Raw genomic sequence first — 17059 nt, 5'->3', positions numbered from 1 at the left:
AAAAAACGACAGGCAGAGGTACCTAATTTGCCATGCAAATCAGCACTTTTCTTCGTCCGCTTTTGCATAGAAAACAGGGAATGGCGAGGTGATAAAGTTTAGTAAGCTATTCATAATACACGATGAGCTATTTACGTGGTTTCCCTTTCCATTCTTCGAGGAAGTTGCTGATATATTTTTGTAACACAGTATAAGAGCATTTCAAAAGATTGAATGTCGGTCAAAAGAATGGCACTAAGTGTCAAAACGGTTTCACACCGATCATGCATGGTCCACTTAGTGCTTTTGAGAATTCATATTTAAGTTTTTTGCTCAGACCAGTTTTATTTTAATGACTATATGACATTATTCTAGTAAATGTTGCTTATAAAGGGGTGTTTTTATTTTCAAATTACAGCAAGATGTAATGCGCATTGAAATTTATGCAACAATACCGAGTAAGGCAAATTATTGTTCTCCGCTCCTATGAAAATCCAGATTTTTTTCTCGTAAATTGTTCAAGTAATTATTTAAGAAATACCTCTAGGAATTCCTTTTGTAATTCATTCAGAAATTCTCCGGAATTTCTAACATAAATTCCTTTCAAAACTGTGATATGAAATATGAAGCTACGGCTTTTTAAAATGATACTTAAATATATCTCGCTTAACTTTTCAAAAGGACCTAAGTAATATTTTTTTCATGAATTAATTTGAGTACTGCAATCAAAAGCTTTCATGTTTTTCTGTTGATTGCGCTATTCAAATTAATTCATGATAAAAATGGTACTTAGGTCCTTTTGAAAAGTTAAGCGAGATATCATCACAAATGTTGACCTTCGCTCGCTTTCAAATCCACTTCTAGAAAACATTTTTCATGCCTGCCGTATCTGGAACGGAACTATCAAATTTGTACTTCCGCCTCTAATTCTATCATCAACTTGTACGTCTAAGTTTGGAAAATGATATTAGCATTTCGATTTCATTGTTTAGAAATTTATTAGAAAATTTGTTTGGAAAATCTTTAGAAAGTTTCTGAAGGAATTGTTCCGAAAATTTCTTTGGAATTTTTTCCGGAAATTCCTCCAGGAACACAAAAATATTTGCAATTATAGCTTAGTTTCATATCCTACGTCTGCAGTTCGTTTAGTCAATCATAATGCTGTCCCTTAGTATTTTCATTCAGTACGAATTTGGCGTATATGCTTTACTCCACTAGAGCTTTTCTTCTCCGATGACGCGACTCGGTTATTTGGCTTCGCCCATGATGACACGCATTACTGATCGTATTCTAGATAAATCAGCCATCATACATATTTCTATACAAATTATTTCTTAATATCAAACCTTTGAGAAAAACATCGTAGCAAAGCCCTCGTTACGTACCTAGAATAAAAGAAGAAAATGAAAAATTGATTAATATTTCTATTATTCTATTATTCGTATTATTCTAAATATTATTCACAGTGATGAACTCTAATTTTAAGAAAAATCAATTTAATAAAGTTAAGAAAAAAATATTATTCTTCCATTAACAATGATTGTAGTGGAAGTTAATGAAAAAAAAATTTAATTGTGTGATTTGATGTCCACACATATCAAAGATTAATAGTGTAAAATGGATTCAAACATTTAATGATCTGATTTCGAATATTTAGTAGTTAGCCATAACTTATTTCAGATACCCTCAGAGCGGTGACATTGGGTCAAATTAGAGATGGGTCGGTCGGGTCTGAGAAATAATTTTTTATTCGGTTTTGTTTATTTCGAGGCTTGGTCGTTCTGTGGGCTTACATGCTTTTCGATGTAAAGAGAAGCAGAAAATATTTAGTTTGAATTTGCCGGGCAAAAAATTAGTTCGGGTCCAGCTCCGGTTTAAATAATCAAACTATCTAGGGTCTGGCTCGAGTACTGGTTTGCGAATGTAAAAATTCTCGGGTACGGGTCGCGTTAAGGTTTGATAAGATTTTTCATACCGAATTTTGGTCGGGACAAGGTTTGAAAAAATCCATAAATTAGGCTCGGGTCTGGTTCGGGTTTGCCAAATGTGAAACCCGACCATCTCTATCCAAAATGTGATATGTTCCAAGTAAATGTTATAAAGCTCTGCTAGTAAACCTTGGAATCGAATTTTTTATTAGTTTGGTACGATCTTGAATAAAAAAAATTACCGTGCGGGACCGAAATCCGTACAGCACCGAAATCCGTCCACCTCATGAGATATCAATAAATTAAAGGGGATAAAGGTAATTAATGTAGAAATAATTTATCTTATCCTGTTCTGATACTTGGCAGTAAGCTTTTAGAGCATAGAAATGGAAAAAGGCTTTGAAATTAAAACAACAAAAATCAAAAACAAATCGCCACCCACCAAACGTGGAGTTTTTGCCGCCATTTTGTTTTTAGGTAGACATAATTGCACCAAAAGTAACTGTGTTTTAATTGCTAATTGCAATGATTCGCAAGATAAACGGAATACAAATCGAAGGGATCGCTTCTCAAGGTGCGTATCGAACTATTTACAGTGGTAGTTTAGTCGATCAGACTGCTTCAATTTAAATATTTAGTTAAAAATTAGCTGTACGGATTTTGATCCTTTGATTCAAAATCCGTCCTTAGTGGGCGGATTTCGAGTCAGGAGTAGTTGATTTTATTCATTATTTTATCATGTTTTTCGTACTTTTTAATGAGTAAATGTGAAACACTTCAAAAGTAAAAGCCTTCATGCTCCTGTGTCAATGACAAACGTTTTATTTACATTCGATTCCTATTTTCTAATGACTTTTTAATATACTAAGGTGCTTAAGTGTACGGATTTCGATGCCCCACGGTACCACTGGATCGAGATAGGGAGATATCGAGAAATGGGAGGAAAACTGAAATGTGTACTAGATCGAAAAAAGCTCGTTGTTATGAAAACGACAACAACAAAATGACATTCTTTTGGTTTTGATGTGTTTGCTATTGTCCCGAGGTGGTCTAGTAGCCTAGATTTTTTTATGTCTTTATTATCGAGACTTTCAGCCCAAGGTTGGCTCGTCTCGTCCTAGAATTTTGAATATCTAAATATCTAAGAAAATCGATAATCAACAACTAAGTATTGTAACATGATAATCAGATATCCATCTATCTGAAAACTAGTTACGTGATAGATCTGTGGGTCATTACTGGGATTGTTTTAATACAGGTTTGTTTGATCAATAGTTTTACATCCAAATTCAAAGCACTATGGTACGATTACAATTGAGGGGGTTAGAAGCAGAGGGGTGTAAGTGACATTTTGGTCAAAATTGAGTTGGCCACAGGAAAAAATGCTTTGGTTTTAAAGCTTTGCGGCAATATGTTAATATAGTTTGTACGTTGTTTAGAAAAAATGTGAAAATTCACAGAAAATGAGTATTTTTTTGAACTTCCATACAATTTGTATGGAGCGAAAAAATATTGAAAAACTTTGCACCCGTTTTTCTCGAAACTAACTTTTTGTCACTTACACCCCTTTGCGTTTGACCCCCTCAATTAGCTCTTGGAACTTGTTTTGCGATTTATTAAACGAAAATTTTAATATTCTTCGAATGGTTTAAAGTTTTCATCTCGTAATAGTTTTTGGGATATTAGGAGTGGAAACATTTTTCGTTTTTGGCCCAATCTTACCCCCTAGGCCCAATGTCACCCCAAATGACGGTACTGAATTTCAAAATGTGTTTTATGGTGGACTTTTAGTGCGTTGTTTTCTCTACGAGTGAATCCAACAGATAGTTGTTTTAACAGGCCTGGTAGCGGGTCACTTTTTAGTGACTTGGTCACTTTTTTCTGCCTAGTCACTAAAAAGTCTCTTTTTTCGACCTCAAGTCACTAAAGTCACTTTTTCTCGCAAAAAGTCACTATTTTCAACTATTTTGAAACTATTGACCAAGATTTACAAAGCTTTATGTATCCATCGGATGATGCTTTGTTCATGGAAGATATGAAATTACGGATCTTGGAAAAATGAAAGCTCTGAAACTACCCCAGCCATTTAACTCGCTGCTCTTATTGGCATTCCACCAGTAGCTAGTTGAAGGTGTTTTACGTCACAATTTGATAAATTGGTTTACAGTCATGCAAGCAGGCGACCTTTCGATTTCAAGTTTGTAAAACTCAATCTTTCTACAGTAGGGGAAGGTGAGGAGACTTGACCCCTTGGGATACATGCTTTTCCCCTGTTTTACTAAGAACTAAAGTAGTATTGGTATACCGTATGTTTATAATTGATCCTCTAGACAAACGATTGTTATGTGGTGAGTTTTTTTTTTGATTGACAAGACAACCTCACTTACTCTGTTATTTACTGTGTTTTGTTCCTACTCAAGATGTTTTTAGTGGCCACGCAAAATTTGAATAACTTCTCCCAATAATGATCAAATGCTATCATTTATGTCACAGCACAAATCCATAAATATGCTGAATGATCTTCATTGATAAAAATGCCAACATTCCACCACAATTTCAGGATTTTTGGATTTTGACAAGCCTCAATTTGAGGAGATTTGATCCCTCATTAGTCATCTATATAAAAATTTGTCTAAAAAATTCAAGAAAATATAATTTGTTCTCTTTTTTTGTAACTGGACATATGTAATGAAGGGTTTGCTCTAAATAAATATTTATTGATTAGATATCATGGAAAGGGAATCAAGTCTCCCCAATTTTGAAGATTGCATGCGCTATTTAATTCCATAGCAAAAATCGTTCATGAATACGCAGCAAGTCGGAAAATCTGCGTATTTTGGAGGAATAATATTTAAAAATTCAGAGAACATGGTCGTCATTACAAGCAGGAGGACGAGCGTTCACTCCCAGGCTCGTTGTACATGAATCTTCATAATTTTTGTTGTTCCTGTCGCACTAAAGTGCCAAAAACTTACGTGGTACCAGTGACAAATCGTAGAATTCTCTGCTTTTTTCTACAGTAGGTGTTTAGCTAATCCAATTATTTCGCCGAGAAATCATTCTCGGGAAAGAAAAACAGGTACTATGTGTGATAACCAGTGTTGGTAAAATCACTCATAAATCTCAATCAACGAGTGCTCACGTGCGAACGAAATCGTCTGCGATTTTAAAAGAATGCATCATGCTTGAATTTTTCATGCATAAACGCATCATTTCACTCATTTGCCAAAAAATCATTTTGGTTTAGGAACGCATTTGAAATCAAATTGGGGGCAATTGATTGCTTATACATAAAAAAGTGTCTAATATTTTATGCGACAAACGTCAATTCACTGTTTTTAACGAAGAAGAACAAAAGAAAACTTACGATGATTCAAATGGATGATTCAACTCATCCATGAGTTTTTAGGTGCTGAGTTGGGTGCGTTTCAACTCACGCTTGATTTGAATCATCCATGAGTTTTGAGATTTTGAGTTTTTACCAACACTGGTGATAACCATATTTCGGTCACTTCCAGCGGCGTAAAAATGTGATTTGTTTGCAAGACTACTCATAGTTTTGAGTAGTCCTGCTTTTGACTGATATTGAGTAAAATTTTCGTGGAGTTAAAAGAGAGGGCAATACAATGGTACTTAGTCACTGAGTAGATAAAAGTTAGCGTGTACGATTTTCGTTTCTCTTCTGAGTTTGTTCTAAGAGATGTTCTAAGAGTGGTGAGTGAAAGATGTTTTCCTCCACAAATTACGGAAAAATTATTCTCCTTCAACCCAAAAACGTTCGATTTCGTCTCATCGAACTTGCAACTGAAATTGGAAGTCACTATTTGGTCACTTTTTCTGCAACTGAAAGTCACTATTTGGTCCCTTTTTTCGTCAGCTTTGGTCACTAAAGTCACTATTTTGAGTGGCTTCGATCGCTACCAGCCCTGTTTTAATTTCACTCATTACGGAGTTTAAACGATAGTTGCACTTACAGTAACCTATATTAAATGATTGAAATTTTCCTGTCATAAGACGAGTTTGGTACAATTGGGCGAAGGCCATTAGGCCAAATGGTCATTAAGCCGAATGGTCATTAGGCCGAATGCCTATTAGGCCGAATGAGAACTGGGAGTGCAGAAGAAGTGAGATGGAAGAAGGAAGAAGGAAGAAGAAAGAAGGAAAAAGGAAGAAGGAAGAAAGAAGAAGGAAAAAGGGAAAAGGAAGAAGGAAGAAGGAAGAAGAAAAAGAAAGAAGAAGAATGAAGGAAGACGGGAGAAAGAAAAAAGAAAATTTAAGAAAGAAGAAGGAAGAAGAAATAAGGTAGAAGGAAGAGGGATAAAGAAAGAAGAAAGAAGGAAGAAAGAAGAAGGAAGGATGAAAAAGAAAGAAGAAAGAAGGAAGAAAGAAAAAGGAAGAAGGAAGAAGGAAGTATAGAAGGAAGAAGGAACAAGGGAGAAGGAAGAAGGAACAAGGAATAAGGAAGAAGAAAGAAAGAAGAAGGAAGAAGTAAGATAGAAGGAATACAGGACAAAGAAGGAAGAAAACGGAAGAATGAAGAAAAAAGAAGGAACAGGGAAGAAGAAAAAAGGTAGAAAGAAGAAGGAAAAAGAAAGGAAGAAGGAAAAAAGAAGAAAGAAGAAGGAAGAAGGAAGGAGGAAGAAGGAGAAAGGAAAAAGGAAGAAGGAGGAAGAATGAAGAAGAAAGAAGGAAGAAGAAAGAAGAAGGAAGAGGGAAGAATAAAGAAGGAAGAAATATGAAAGATGAAAGAAAAGGAAAAAGGAAAAAGGAAGAAGGAAAAAGGAACAAGGAAGAAGAAAGAAGGAAGAAGGATGAGGGAAGAAAGAAGAAGGAAGAAGCAAGAAAGAAGTAGGAAGAAGGAAGACGTAAGAAGGAAGAAGAAAGAAGGACGAAGGAAGAAGGAAGCAGAAAGAACGAAGAAGGAAGAAGGAAAAGAAAGAAGGAAGATGGAAGAAGAAAGAAGGAGGAAGGAAGAAGGAAGAGGGAAAGAAGGAAAAGGGAATAAAGAAGAACGAAGAAGGAAGCAGCAAGAAGGAAGCAGCAAGAAGGAAGAAGGAAGAAGGGGTAAGGTGAAGAAAGAACTTCCCATTTTTCACTTTTTGCTTCTTTTTGCTAATTCGGCATAATGACCGTTCGGCCTAATGGTCTGACACCATCTGTAAAGATTACAACTTGGTGGAATCAATTGAATAGTACTAAACTACGACAGGTAAAGACATTCCGTTAAAAAAGCTTAATATTTTTTTTATTGAAATTTTGTTATTATTTAGTCAAGGGGCCTTTCATAAATTACGTAACGCTGTAAGGGGAGGGAGGGGGTCAAGCCGAATGTTACGATCCATTCAAAAAAATAAACCTTTCATACAAAAAGTGTTACGAGGGGGAGGGTGAGGGTCCAAAATCACCAAATTTAACGTTACGTAATTTTAGAAAGAACCCAAGTAATATATACCACATCTCACTTCAGAGTGTTTCCTCGTTTTCCATATCAGTCACAATACTTTTGCGAAGAAACATTTTCTGTTCTAGCACAAACCTCCCTATGTTCGTTGTCCGTAGTGTTTTAATTTCAAAAATGGTCAACTGTTATGCTTATGTTCATTCAATTCCTTTTGTTTGATGTTGACCTATCTCAACATTCCGTCAGCAACTAATCCAGAAGCAGGTTTCCTTTCATCCACTCACGCTGAACACCGCTGTTCTCATGGCCCACGTAATCATTCAATCATCTAACGAACGAAAGCAAATCCAAGACAGAAAGGCTATTGCCGCCGTGCCGACTGAGACCTCTCCATGCACGAGTTACTGATGCTGACGTTGTGCCCCCAACAACCGGGGTCAACTCCAAATGTTTACGATCGCAGAGTCGCATCAGAGAGTCGGCAGCATCCCCAAGCCTCATCTCGCTGGAGTCAAGCCGTTCGATCGGCGATGTTGATGTTGAGGAGAGAAAGACCTGCGCGCTCTCACTTTCGTTTGGTTTGGTGGTTTCGACCCTCGCCGTTGGTTTGTGATCGACAAGATCGTGATCGCATCGCGCGCACGTTGACGAAGCACACCGCCGCAGTTCTGTCTGTTGGTGGGTACTTTCTCTCATCCGCGCGGTGGCACTGGTGAGGTAATTTCTCCCTCAACAAACGCGCGTTGGTGACTTGGAGAAAGAGCGACCGTTGGGGGCTCCCTCAAGAGATCGAGCTTTGGGAGTTGGAGTTTATGATTTTGAAAACGTTGGTAACCAGATCTTCCAAATTTGGACGACCGGCCGATCAGTCGTACAGCGGCAGTTGTAATCGCGAGTTCAAAGTAGTTTAATATACGGCAATATCGAAAATCGCATTTGTGTTTTTTTTTGTTTGGATCGTCGTGGAATTTCACCGTGTGAACAAGACTTGAAGACGATGAAGAAAAAGGGATAAGCAGCATGGAAGGATTTTTTTACCTGTCTACCGGTTGGACCTGATTCGGTGCATCCTTATGCGGTAGGTCACAAAGGAAGTGCTTTGTGTCGACTTTTCGGGAGAATCAACTTAAAATCCGATTGTTCTGTTGAAGTTTCCGTCGAAATGTTATAACTATCATTAAGACGATGGAAGACTCATAAAATGCATTAGAATGAAATGATGGCATCATTGTGAGAATTCCTCGAGAGTTAAAAAAGACTTGATGAAGATTGGATGCGGTATGAAATTAAGGAGAATACGAGTGTGGAAGGAAGGAATGCAGTGAAGCTGGACAACGAAAAATAGATTGCTATGCGCCTATCATAGTACCTTCATCTATGCCCGGTCCAGCACGTCTCATCAAATGGATTGTAAATTGTTTCGGAATAGAGATGGGGATAATGAAAAGACAGCTTCTCTATCGCTAGCAAGCAAGAAGAGCATCAGTTTGGTTCGAAAACTCTCGTTGTTTGATCGCGTTTGATCCGGAGTGAATTCGCTTGATTGTGTGAATGGGTTGATTTTGTTATTTTCCTCGACAATTGTTCTTGCTATATATAATTGAACATCCGTCTTATCAGGAAAGGGATGGATACTACGGAATCCAACTGTGGTTTCAGAAACGAGATGTGAAACTGTTAAAGTGCAACTACTTACATCAATTACCATCGAGTGTCTTCAACCTTCGGATGTGAAGAATATCGAATAGTGGCAAACCAAGCAGTGTAATGAAGGTGAAAGCCTTCGTAATAATTTAAACACCAAGTTATTGTGCAACCTTCTGAACACGAAAAAGAAACTCAACCAGATACGTCCAAGGATACGCATTTAACATCACGGATTCCCGATCGAAGAGCGGCTCGAAATTGTGTTACCTTCACATTTTGCGGATCTGATCGAGTGACCGGCGCCGTGAGCGGAGAAAATCATTAAAATGAAGGTAAGATCGCCAATGGGTCAGCGTCAGCATGTCTGTTACGGCTCCTTTCATTTCGGTAAAACCCGCTCGGCGCTTCTACCGCCGGGTCCATCGAGAGCGAGAGTGATCAACGGAACCGGCTTCCTATATATCAGTTTGTGTTTTTTTTTAATTTTTTGATACTCTCGCGGTTACGATTATTGTCATCGCAATATATTTTTGGGCGAAAGCAATATTGTGCATGGAATGAGGAAATTCGAGATATTCGAGGCAATTAGTGTCCAGATTGGATCGTAACATACAAAAAAAACGGAAACCGTTTGAATGGTAGTCACTAAAGTGCCTGCATTATGCAAGTGGCGCAATACTCCTACTTTTAAGAACATTGTGCTCGATTGGAACAACTGATTTGACAGCAATTCCAATGTTCCAATTTTGACACTGCATCTCTTTGTTGTTAATCCAACCTCGTTAGTAGTCACCAAGTGAATGAATTAGCATACTTTCCGTGGAAGAGATGTTCGTTTTCTTGGATATGTATAGTTCTACGCAAAGTGTGTAAGTGTAGTTCTCAACCTACGGATGACAAATTTTAATATTGTTCTGTATTAAAACCTTGCAATTCCGAATGACATTTTGACATACACAATTCGGAAGATTTTAATACGGTCATTGTTTTTGTAATCTGACAATTTTGTATTATTTTTTTACAGTATCTGTATAAAAGGCTAACATTTCTTGTAAAAAAAACCTTGCGAAATTGTATATGCCATGATATTAAACAAAAATTGTATAAGATTTGTTTTCTGGTATGCGTTTTTGAATTGGCCAGAGGTAGAGATATTTGTTTTCCCAAGCATGTATATTATTGGGAATAAATTCGCCCTTAACGATTAAAGATTAAAATGCTGATTCTCAAAATTCAAGAAAGGTGAACTTGATTTTCTTCAAAGCAACAGGTTTTCCGATAAAAAAAAATATATTTACGCACAATATGTTTAAACAAGGGGCAAGCAACTCTAAACTTTGCGATAATATTACTCAGTGTCTGGGAATAGTATTTAGTGATATTTCTAGTATCCACGATTTTCGTCAAACAAAGAAACGGTTGCTAGTTCGGTTGTTATGGCGTTTGTCAGTTAGTTAATGAAATACAGTGCTCCTCCATACTGGAAACACCTGACTTCTACCCTCTACAGATTCTAGAAAACTTTCAAACCGCATTTTATATTTCTAATGCCATCAAACTAAAACGTTGGGCCTCAAAGATTGATCAAAAAGTAATAGTAATAGAAATAGTTGCTCAATGGTTTTTTTAAGAACTTAAAGGAGACTGAAATCATGTGTTGTCTAAAACTGGGTGGACTGTATCGACTGGGTTGCGTTGTGTTTCATGCTTTCCCAACCAGGGCTCTTCGATCAATTTACAGTAGATACGACGTAGTTTTTCGCTAGTATTTGCTAGTATTTCTGAATACTGTCGAAAGTTTAAAGTTAGTTGCCCCTTGTGTTTAAATAAAAGATGCGTTTTATGTAATCAGTCCATCCATTTGAATGAAAAGATCTAGAAGCGGAAGCAAATGAGCCTTTCAAATAAACGAAAGATAAAAAAAATTCTAGAAGCAGGGACCAACATGAGACGGCGATGATAAGCATCTGATATTATAATACCTACTTCGATGTGCAGGAGTCGCAAATAAAACGATAAGAGATATGTTATTTTTTTTTGAGAATCTCGTTACATTCTGTCAAAATTTTATACAGAACTACTTGAGTCTATCTCACTAGGGATTGCCAGTTGTACTTTGCTGATAATATGTCAATTACTAAAGCTTCGCCCTACAGATCACTTTCTATTCAACCCGGTTTTTTGACACCTCACCAAAATTATGTAGGGTAAAAGACTCATTAGCTTGAGCTTGAGCTTGATTGACTGCTCGTAGTTGCTACTCCATTATGACCAGATCAGCTGTTCTTGCACAGGGAACCAACAGATGTTTGCTTGGGACTAGCACACATCTTCAATGTACAAGTACTGGTGATCTCATTTGTAAGGTCATACTGGCGCCTGCCACGTCAGAATGCAAGTCAATGTACGGAAGGGGGAGGTAATGATGATGCAATCACTCGCCCACTGCAAGCCGAATATACCTCTGCACTTGCCACGAGTTCATGCGGAATTTGTTGGAATTTCTGGGTTAGGTTGGAGAGGCAGAGGTCCGTCTTGGTTAACGAGCTGCCAATGTGATAGGTAGGAGAAGGTAACTGATGGAATTATCTAATTGGATGTAGCTCTATAGTTCATTTCCAATTCTAGCAGATTACTGTTAGAATACTCAAGTTGAAGGAATAGGGATAGTAATGGAAACGGTATGGAAGTCCATTTCCAGTTCTAGCGATTGCTAGAACATGAGAAATAAAGAGAAAGATACAAAGTAGGAGAATGGAACGGACCTGGGATTGAACCCACGACCTCCTGCGGCCGGCCGCGCAATGCAGAACACAATATTTCGTCCAACCGCGCGATCGTTCTGCTGTCCGAAACAAGAGAGATCATGCACTGAACTGATTAATTTTATTACCGGCCGCGCAATGCAGAACACAATATTTCATCCGACCAAGCGATCGTTCTGCTGCCCGAAACATGAGAGATCACGCACTGAACTGATTAATTTTATTACCGGCCGCGCAATGCCTTATGTAGGGTAAAAGACTCAATAGTGGAGAAACTCCAAGGTAACCATTAGCACTTTATTTCGCCTTTTCGGCTGTATAGGGTTATTATAGAGCCAGTAGAAAGTTTGTTAGCCCTGTGATAGCGTTATAGTCGCACGTACTGCTTATTTTGATGCTTACGGTTACTTTTTTTTGTCTTTATTAAGGAGACTTTCAGCCCGAGGCTGGCTCGTCTCCAAATTTTACGGTTACTTGGGTAAGCCCGTGCAACCACTATTTCTTCGCTCACACCAAGTCGGTACTTCATTTCACTTACCGTTAATGTCATTATGAAAGGGCAGCCCAAAAATCGTCCATTAAAACAGATGAAATGATCCTTAAACAATTGAAAATGCTCCTTGAAAAAACTGATCATTTTTCCTTAAATTATTGAACCAATTACCTTGAAATATATGAAATGCTCCGTAAACATTTGAAAAGTGTACCGTAGAAACGAAAAAAATGTACCGTAAACAATTGTAAATGCTCCTTAGAAAAACAAAGATTTGTTATATAACTAATGATATATGCGCAGTATATTTATATAAGAATTATTGTGAAATAGTTGAAAAAGTACCTTGAAATTGGCTGTCATAAAGTAGAATCTTATGCACCATTGTATAGCCCCTGGAGTATGAAGCTGATTGTTTTGCTTGGTAACCCTATTCAACAGAAAAATTCTCCGAAAACTAAGGAAAATGCTCCCTAAAAAGAAGAAACACTCCTTAAGCCAATAAAAAATGCTCCTTAACCTGCGAAAGTGCTCCTTAAACTAAAAACAGTGCTCCGTAAAAAAATGAAATGCTCCATAAACTTATACAAAATGTAATCTTAGCCTACAAGCAATTCAAAGCATTGTTAAAAAAAATTGTGCACCAGACTGCTCACAGACAAACAGACCTCCCATACAACTGCACATCGCATAAACATGCTTGACGATACGAATTTCATCGAAATCACATTGCATATAGTGCTAATAGCTTTTTTTCATCAATTTCCCTGCATAACCACAAAAGATATCTTAGTTACAGGATAAATATTGTCGCTTCGGTTCCCTTTGTTCAGCTGTCCGAAACATGTTGGGTACCGAACTGTCAAATCGCATGTATTTTTCCTTCATTGACATTTAGCACCCTATCCTCGCCAGCAAAAGATGTTCCGGACAGCCACGACAGATAGTGCAAAGGAAGAGTTACTCATGCAAGATCTGTATTTATTTAACAATAGGTATATTAGCCTTCAAAGAATAATTTCGGTTGATTTTATTCCTCCCTATTGTTGATCACTCTCATCCAACCGAATGACTTGATTTCTTTATTTGTGTACATCTTTATAAATCTACGAGGATAAACGAAATTAATTGATAACTTTCGGGTTTAATAAATCAATAAGTCAGCCTTGGGCTGAAAGTCTCGCTAATAAAGATAAAAAAAATATGTATCGGATTACTTAAGTATTTAAATCCTGTGTTTTACCAAAAGCATATATTTTTCAATATAACTTAATAATTTTAATTTGAAACAAATAGGGAAAGGGGCATTTAATATATTTTCTTTCTAGTTTCAAAGAGCGAACAATGGCGCTCAAACAATCAGCTTCATACTCCAGGGGTTATACAATGGTGCATGAGATTCTACTTTATGACAGCCAATTTCAAGGTACTTTTTCAACTATTTCACAATTATTCTTATATCAATATACTGCGCAATTATCATTAGTTAAATAGCAAATCTTTGTTTTTCTAAGGAGCATTTTCAATTGTTTACGGTACATTTTTTTCGTTTCTACGGTACACTTTTCAAATGTTTACGGAGCATTTTATATATCGCAAGGTAATTTGTTCAATAATTTAAGGAAAAATGATCAGTTTTTTTAAGGAGCATTTTTCAATTGTTTAAGGATAATCATGATTGTTTCATGATGCATTTACCATTTTCCCATTATGAAAGCTCATACTTCAAACGAGGATTTATCCAATTGCAACAGAATCCATCATTGTTACCTAAAATGGCACCTCAAACTATTGGTGCAGTGTTCCAATAGTTGCGGTTTTTTTTTAATTCGATTTCCTATAGTTGTGAATCCCATTGTTTTTATCTCAACTATTGGACGAAAGCAGAGAAAAAGATAAGGTATTTTGACAATACTTTACCAATTTTTATACAATTTTCAACCTGTTTTCTTTAGTTTCGTGTAATGACTGGTCGATAAATTGATTGACTACAAGGGTTGCTGCGATTGATATGTAGACTGTGTAAAAAGAACACTACCGCAACTATTGGGACCCCCACGACTATCGTAACTTTTACCCTATTTAGGTTAAGTTTCATAAATTACCATGTTTTACAACTGCGAAGCTTATGGTGATTGAATCAAAACGATCAGTCATATCGTTCGTGAGTTAAATTCTGCCAAAAGAAACCGCAACTTGTATTTATTTATATAAGTTACGGAAATTGTTTTTGGAGCCTCCCATTGCACTTATAATACAATATCGGCATCAACATTTCAAGAGGGTGAAACTGCTTTGCCAACACCACTGATGGAAGCAGCGAATCATTTTGTTTCATTAAATGGCGCTGGATTGCGTGTGAGGGTACAAATTGACCCACCAACGACGAGAGAAGCTCTTGTTTACAAAAACAGTTTCGCCCTGTTGAAATGTTGGTACCGAATTGTGTCCAATCAACCATCCTTACCAATTGGCTTAAAATGTTGGCATCTATTTTTGTGTAGCTCGAACAAGACAATTTTCACCATTTCAAGCGATCATAAAAAAAAACTTACTTTCTTCAACATTTGCACGGACGAAGCCAGGATAAATCTTGACTGTTGGAGAATGCCTAGCTACCAACTAATAATTAGGACCTAGCTACCAACATAGTGATAAGAACCAAATTAGAAACCTCTTGCAGTTATAGATAGTCCATTTCCCGGCAATTTGTCTTGTTTAGGGATAGTAAATGTCGAAGCGAAAACATGAAACTTAGGAACACTTCTCATGGAATCCAAAATTAAAAGTACTCGCTTTTTCAAGGGCAAGGGAAGCAACGCACAACTGTCATTTTTATTATTTCAATTTTGCTGCGTCTCAGCATGCGTGAAATAATAAAAATGACAGTTTTGCGTTTCTTCCATATCGAGTGGTGTGCCCTTGAAAAAGCGACTATTAGTTTTGAATTCCGTGAGGAGTGCCCTTTAACCAAGTTAACAAACACGAGGATTTGCCTCAAATCGCACTGCATCATGTTAAGCAATTTCTTCATGATTTTATGTTGGTTTTATATTGCTTTTGGAGAAATCCGTTGAAAAAAAAGTAAAAACACTGCAGGGGCCACATTCTAGTGAGTAATGTCTTCAATTCAGAACAGTCTGTAAAGAACATGATGATAGCTCTTTTATCATTTTTCCTAAACCTAAAATTTTAGAAATCCAAGAAAATTAACTTTCTGGCATCTCGTATACAAAGTATACGTAAAGGCTATATGTTCGCTCCCAAAACAAACTTTTTATAGAAGGTCAGGAGACCCATAGTGTTATATACCGACCAACTCAGTTCGACGAATATAGGTGATTTTTGTGTATTTATATGTGTGCTCGCAACAAGTTGCATTCGACGCAGAATCCTGTCCCATTGTTTCCTATTGAAAATTGGCCAGATCGGACTATGGACTCAAATACTATTTTTAAAACACAAGAGAAAAGCTCCATTGCCGCTAGCTGGATAAATCTGGGCTTTTCACTTTATATTTGAAAATGTTTCCTCCCAGACTTCTTGGAACTGCTTTCAAAATCCTATTTCCGGAGACAAGCCAGCCTAGAGCTGAAAGTCTCCTTAATAAACATAATAGAAAAAAAATCTGTTCTTTTTATTTATTTAGCTTAGCAATTCTTAATACCGTTTTCCCGGCATAGTATGCGTAGAGCTGCATTGTTTAATCATTACCTTATGTACCAAAATCAAAAATTTTCGTATATTTAGGGCCCCCCGAAAACTGTCCGGCCCTGGATCCACCGAATAGCTACATTTTTTCACGGATTAATTCATGTTTTTTGCTGAGATTTCTATCAAAATTGCTGAAAATCATTAAATAATTTGCCGAAAATCAGCTAACAAACATCATTTTTGCCGGAATATCAGTTGTTTATTTTGCTGGCGCACGGCTGTGCGGATTTTTGCCGAGCTGCTTGTAGTTATTTCAGAACAAAATTCTGGTATCATTTTTGTTATGTTGGCTGTTAATTCAGCCAAAATGATAACAAGTTCAGTTATCAATATGTTCGATATCCGGATAATAGAATTTGTTATCAATTAGTTATTCATTTTTGCTCGGGTGGGTAATAGAATACTAAGTTGAAAAGCAATCCAAGTTCCGGTTGTAATGTAGAGTCATGGAAGAAGAAGAAGAAGAAGAAGAAGAAGAAGAAGAAGAAGAAGAAGAAAAAGAAGAAGAAGGCTTTATGACCTGTTAAACCTTTTGTCTGTGCTCTGGGGTCAATATGACCCCAGGCCACTTTGAGTGGCTGCCATTTTTTTAGTTTTCAACCGATTCTCCTAATTTTTGGTAGTTTGGTAAAACTCGCCAAGATTTGTCTCCTAGGTGCAAATTCGCTTGAAAAATCTTGAAAATATGCGCTACAGTGTACTTTTTTCAAAAAACTTACGTTGTCTGTGCTCTGGGGTCAAATTGACCCCAAATTGAAATTGCTATAACTTTTCTAATGTTCGGCCGATTTTGGATTTTTGGGGCTGTTTCGAAAGATAATTTAATCATCTTTCAGGTCGTTACTAAAGATTGATTATAGGTGGGCGGGTGCATCGCGGGGAGGGGTTTTCGTAAAAAGGGTACAAAAACAGTGATTTTTCATGCTTATTTTACTTATATCTGAAAATCCTACCCATTTTGAACTGCACCTTTTCAAAAAGGTTATGCAGGAAGGCGTGTGCTTTGACGTGAGGCATTGATTTGCTTACAGCTTGGTCGCTAGGTGGCAGTATATTTGAATTCGTTATTTTAGACTACTCAAGTAATTCCGATATATGGAATTTTCCTCATTGTAAATATTCTTATCGCACA

At 37.0% G+C, this 17059-nt stretch overlaps 2 protein-coding genes across 11 annotated transcripts in view; one reads left to right on the top strand and one right to left on the bottom strand.

Annotated features, from left to right (window-relative positions):
- Positions 1-17059, bottom strand: part of LOC134210873 (high affinity cAMP-specific and IBMX-insensitive 3',5'-cyclic phosphodiesterase 8) — a 630844-nt gene that overhangs the window by 178891 nt on the left and 434894 nt on the right. The gene's annotated exons all lie outside the window — the stretch shown is intronic.
- LOC134210872 (ataxin-2 homolog) overlaps positions 8113-17059 on the top strand; it is an 87981-nt gene continuing 79034 nt past the window's right edge. Inside the window, exon 1 of the mRNA XM_062687261.1 lies at positions 8113-9287. Coding sequence (XP_062543245.1) covers positions 9282-9287 — 6 coding nt within the window. The 5' untranslated portion in view covers positions 8113-9281. The remainder of the gene's footprint in view (positions 9288-17059) is intronic.

Source organism: Armigeres subalbatus, chromosome 2 (genome assembly GCF_024139115.2).
Source record: "Armigeres subalbatus isolate Guangzhou_Male chromosome 2, GZ_Asu_2, whole genome shotgun sequence".
Taxonomy (NCBI): Eukaryota; Metazoa; Arthropoda; class Insecta; order Diptera; family Culicidae; genus Armigeres; species Armigeres subalbatus.
This window is presented reverse-complemented; position numbering and strand designations above follow the sequence as displayed.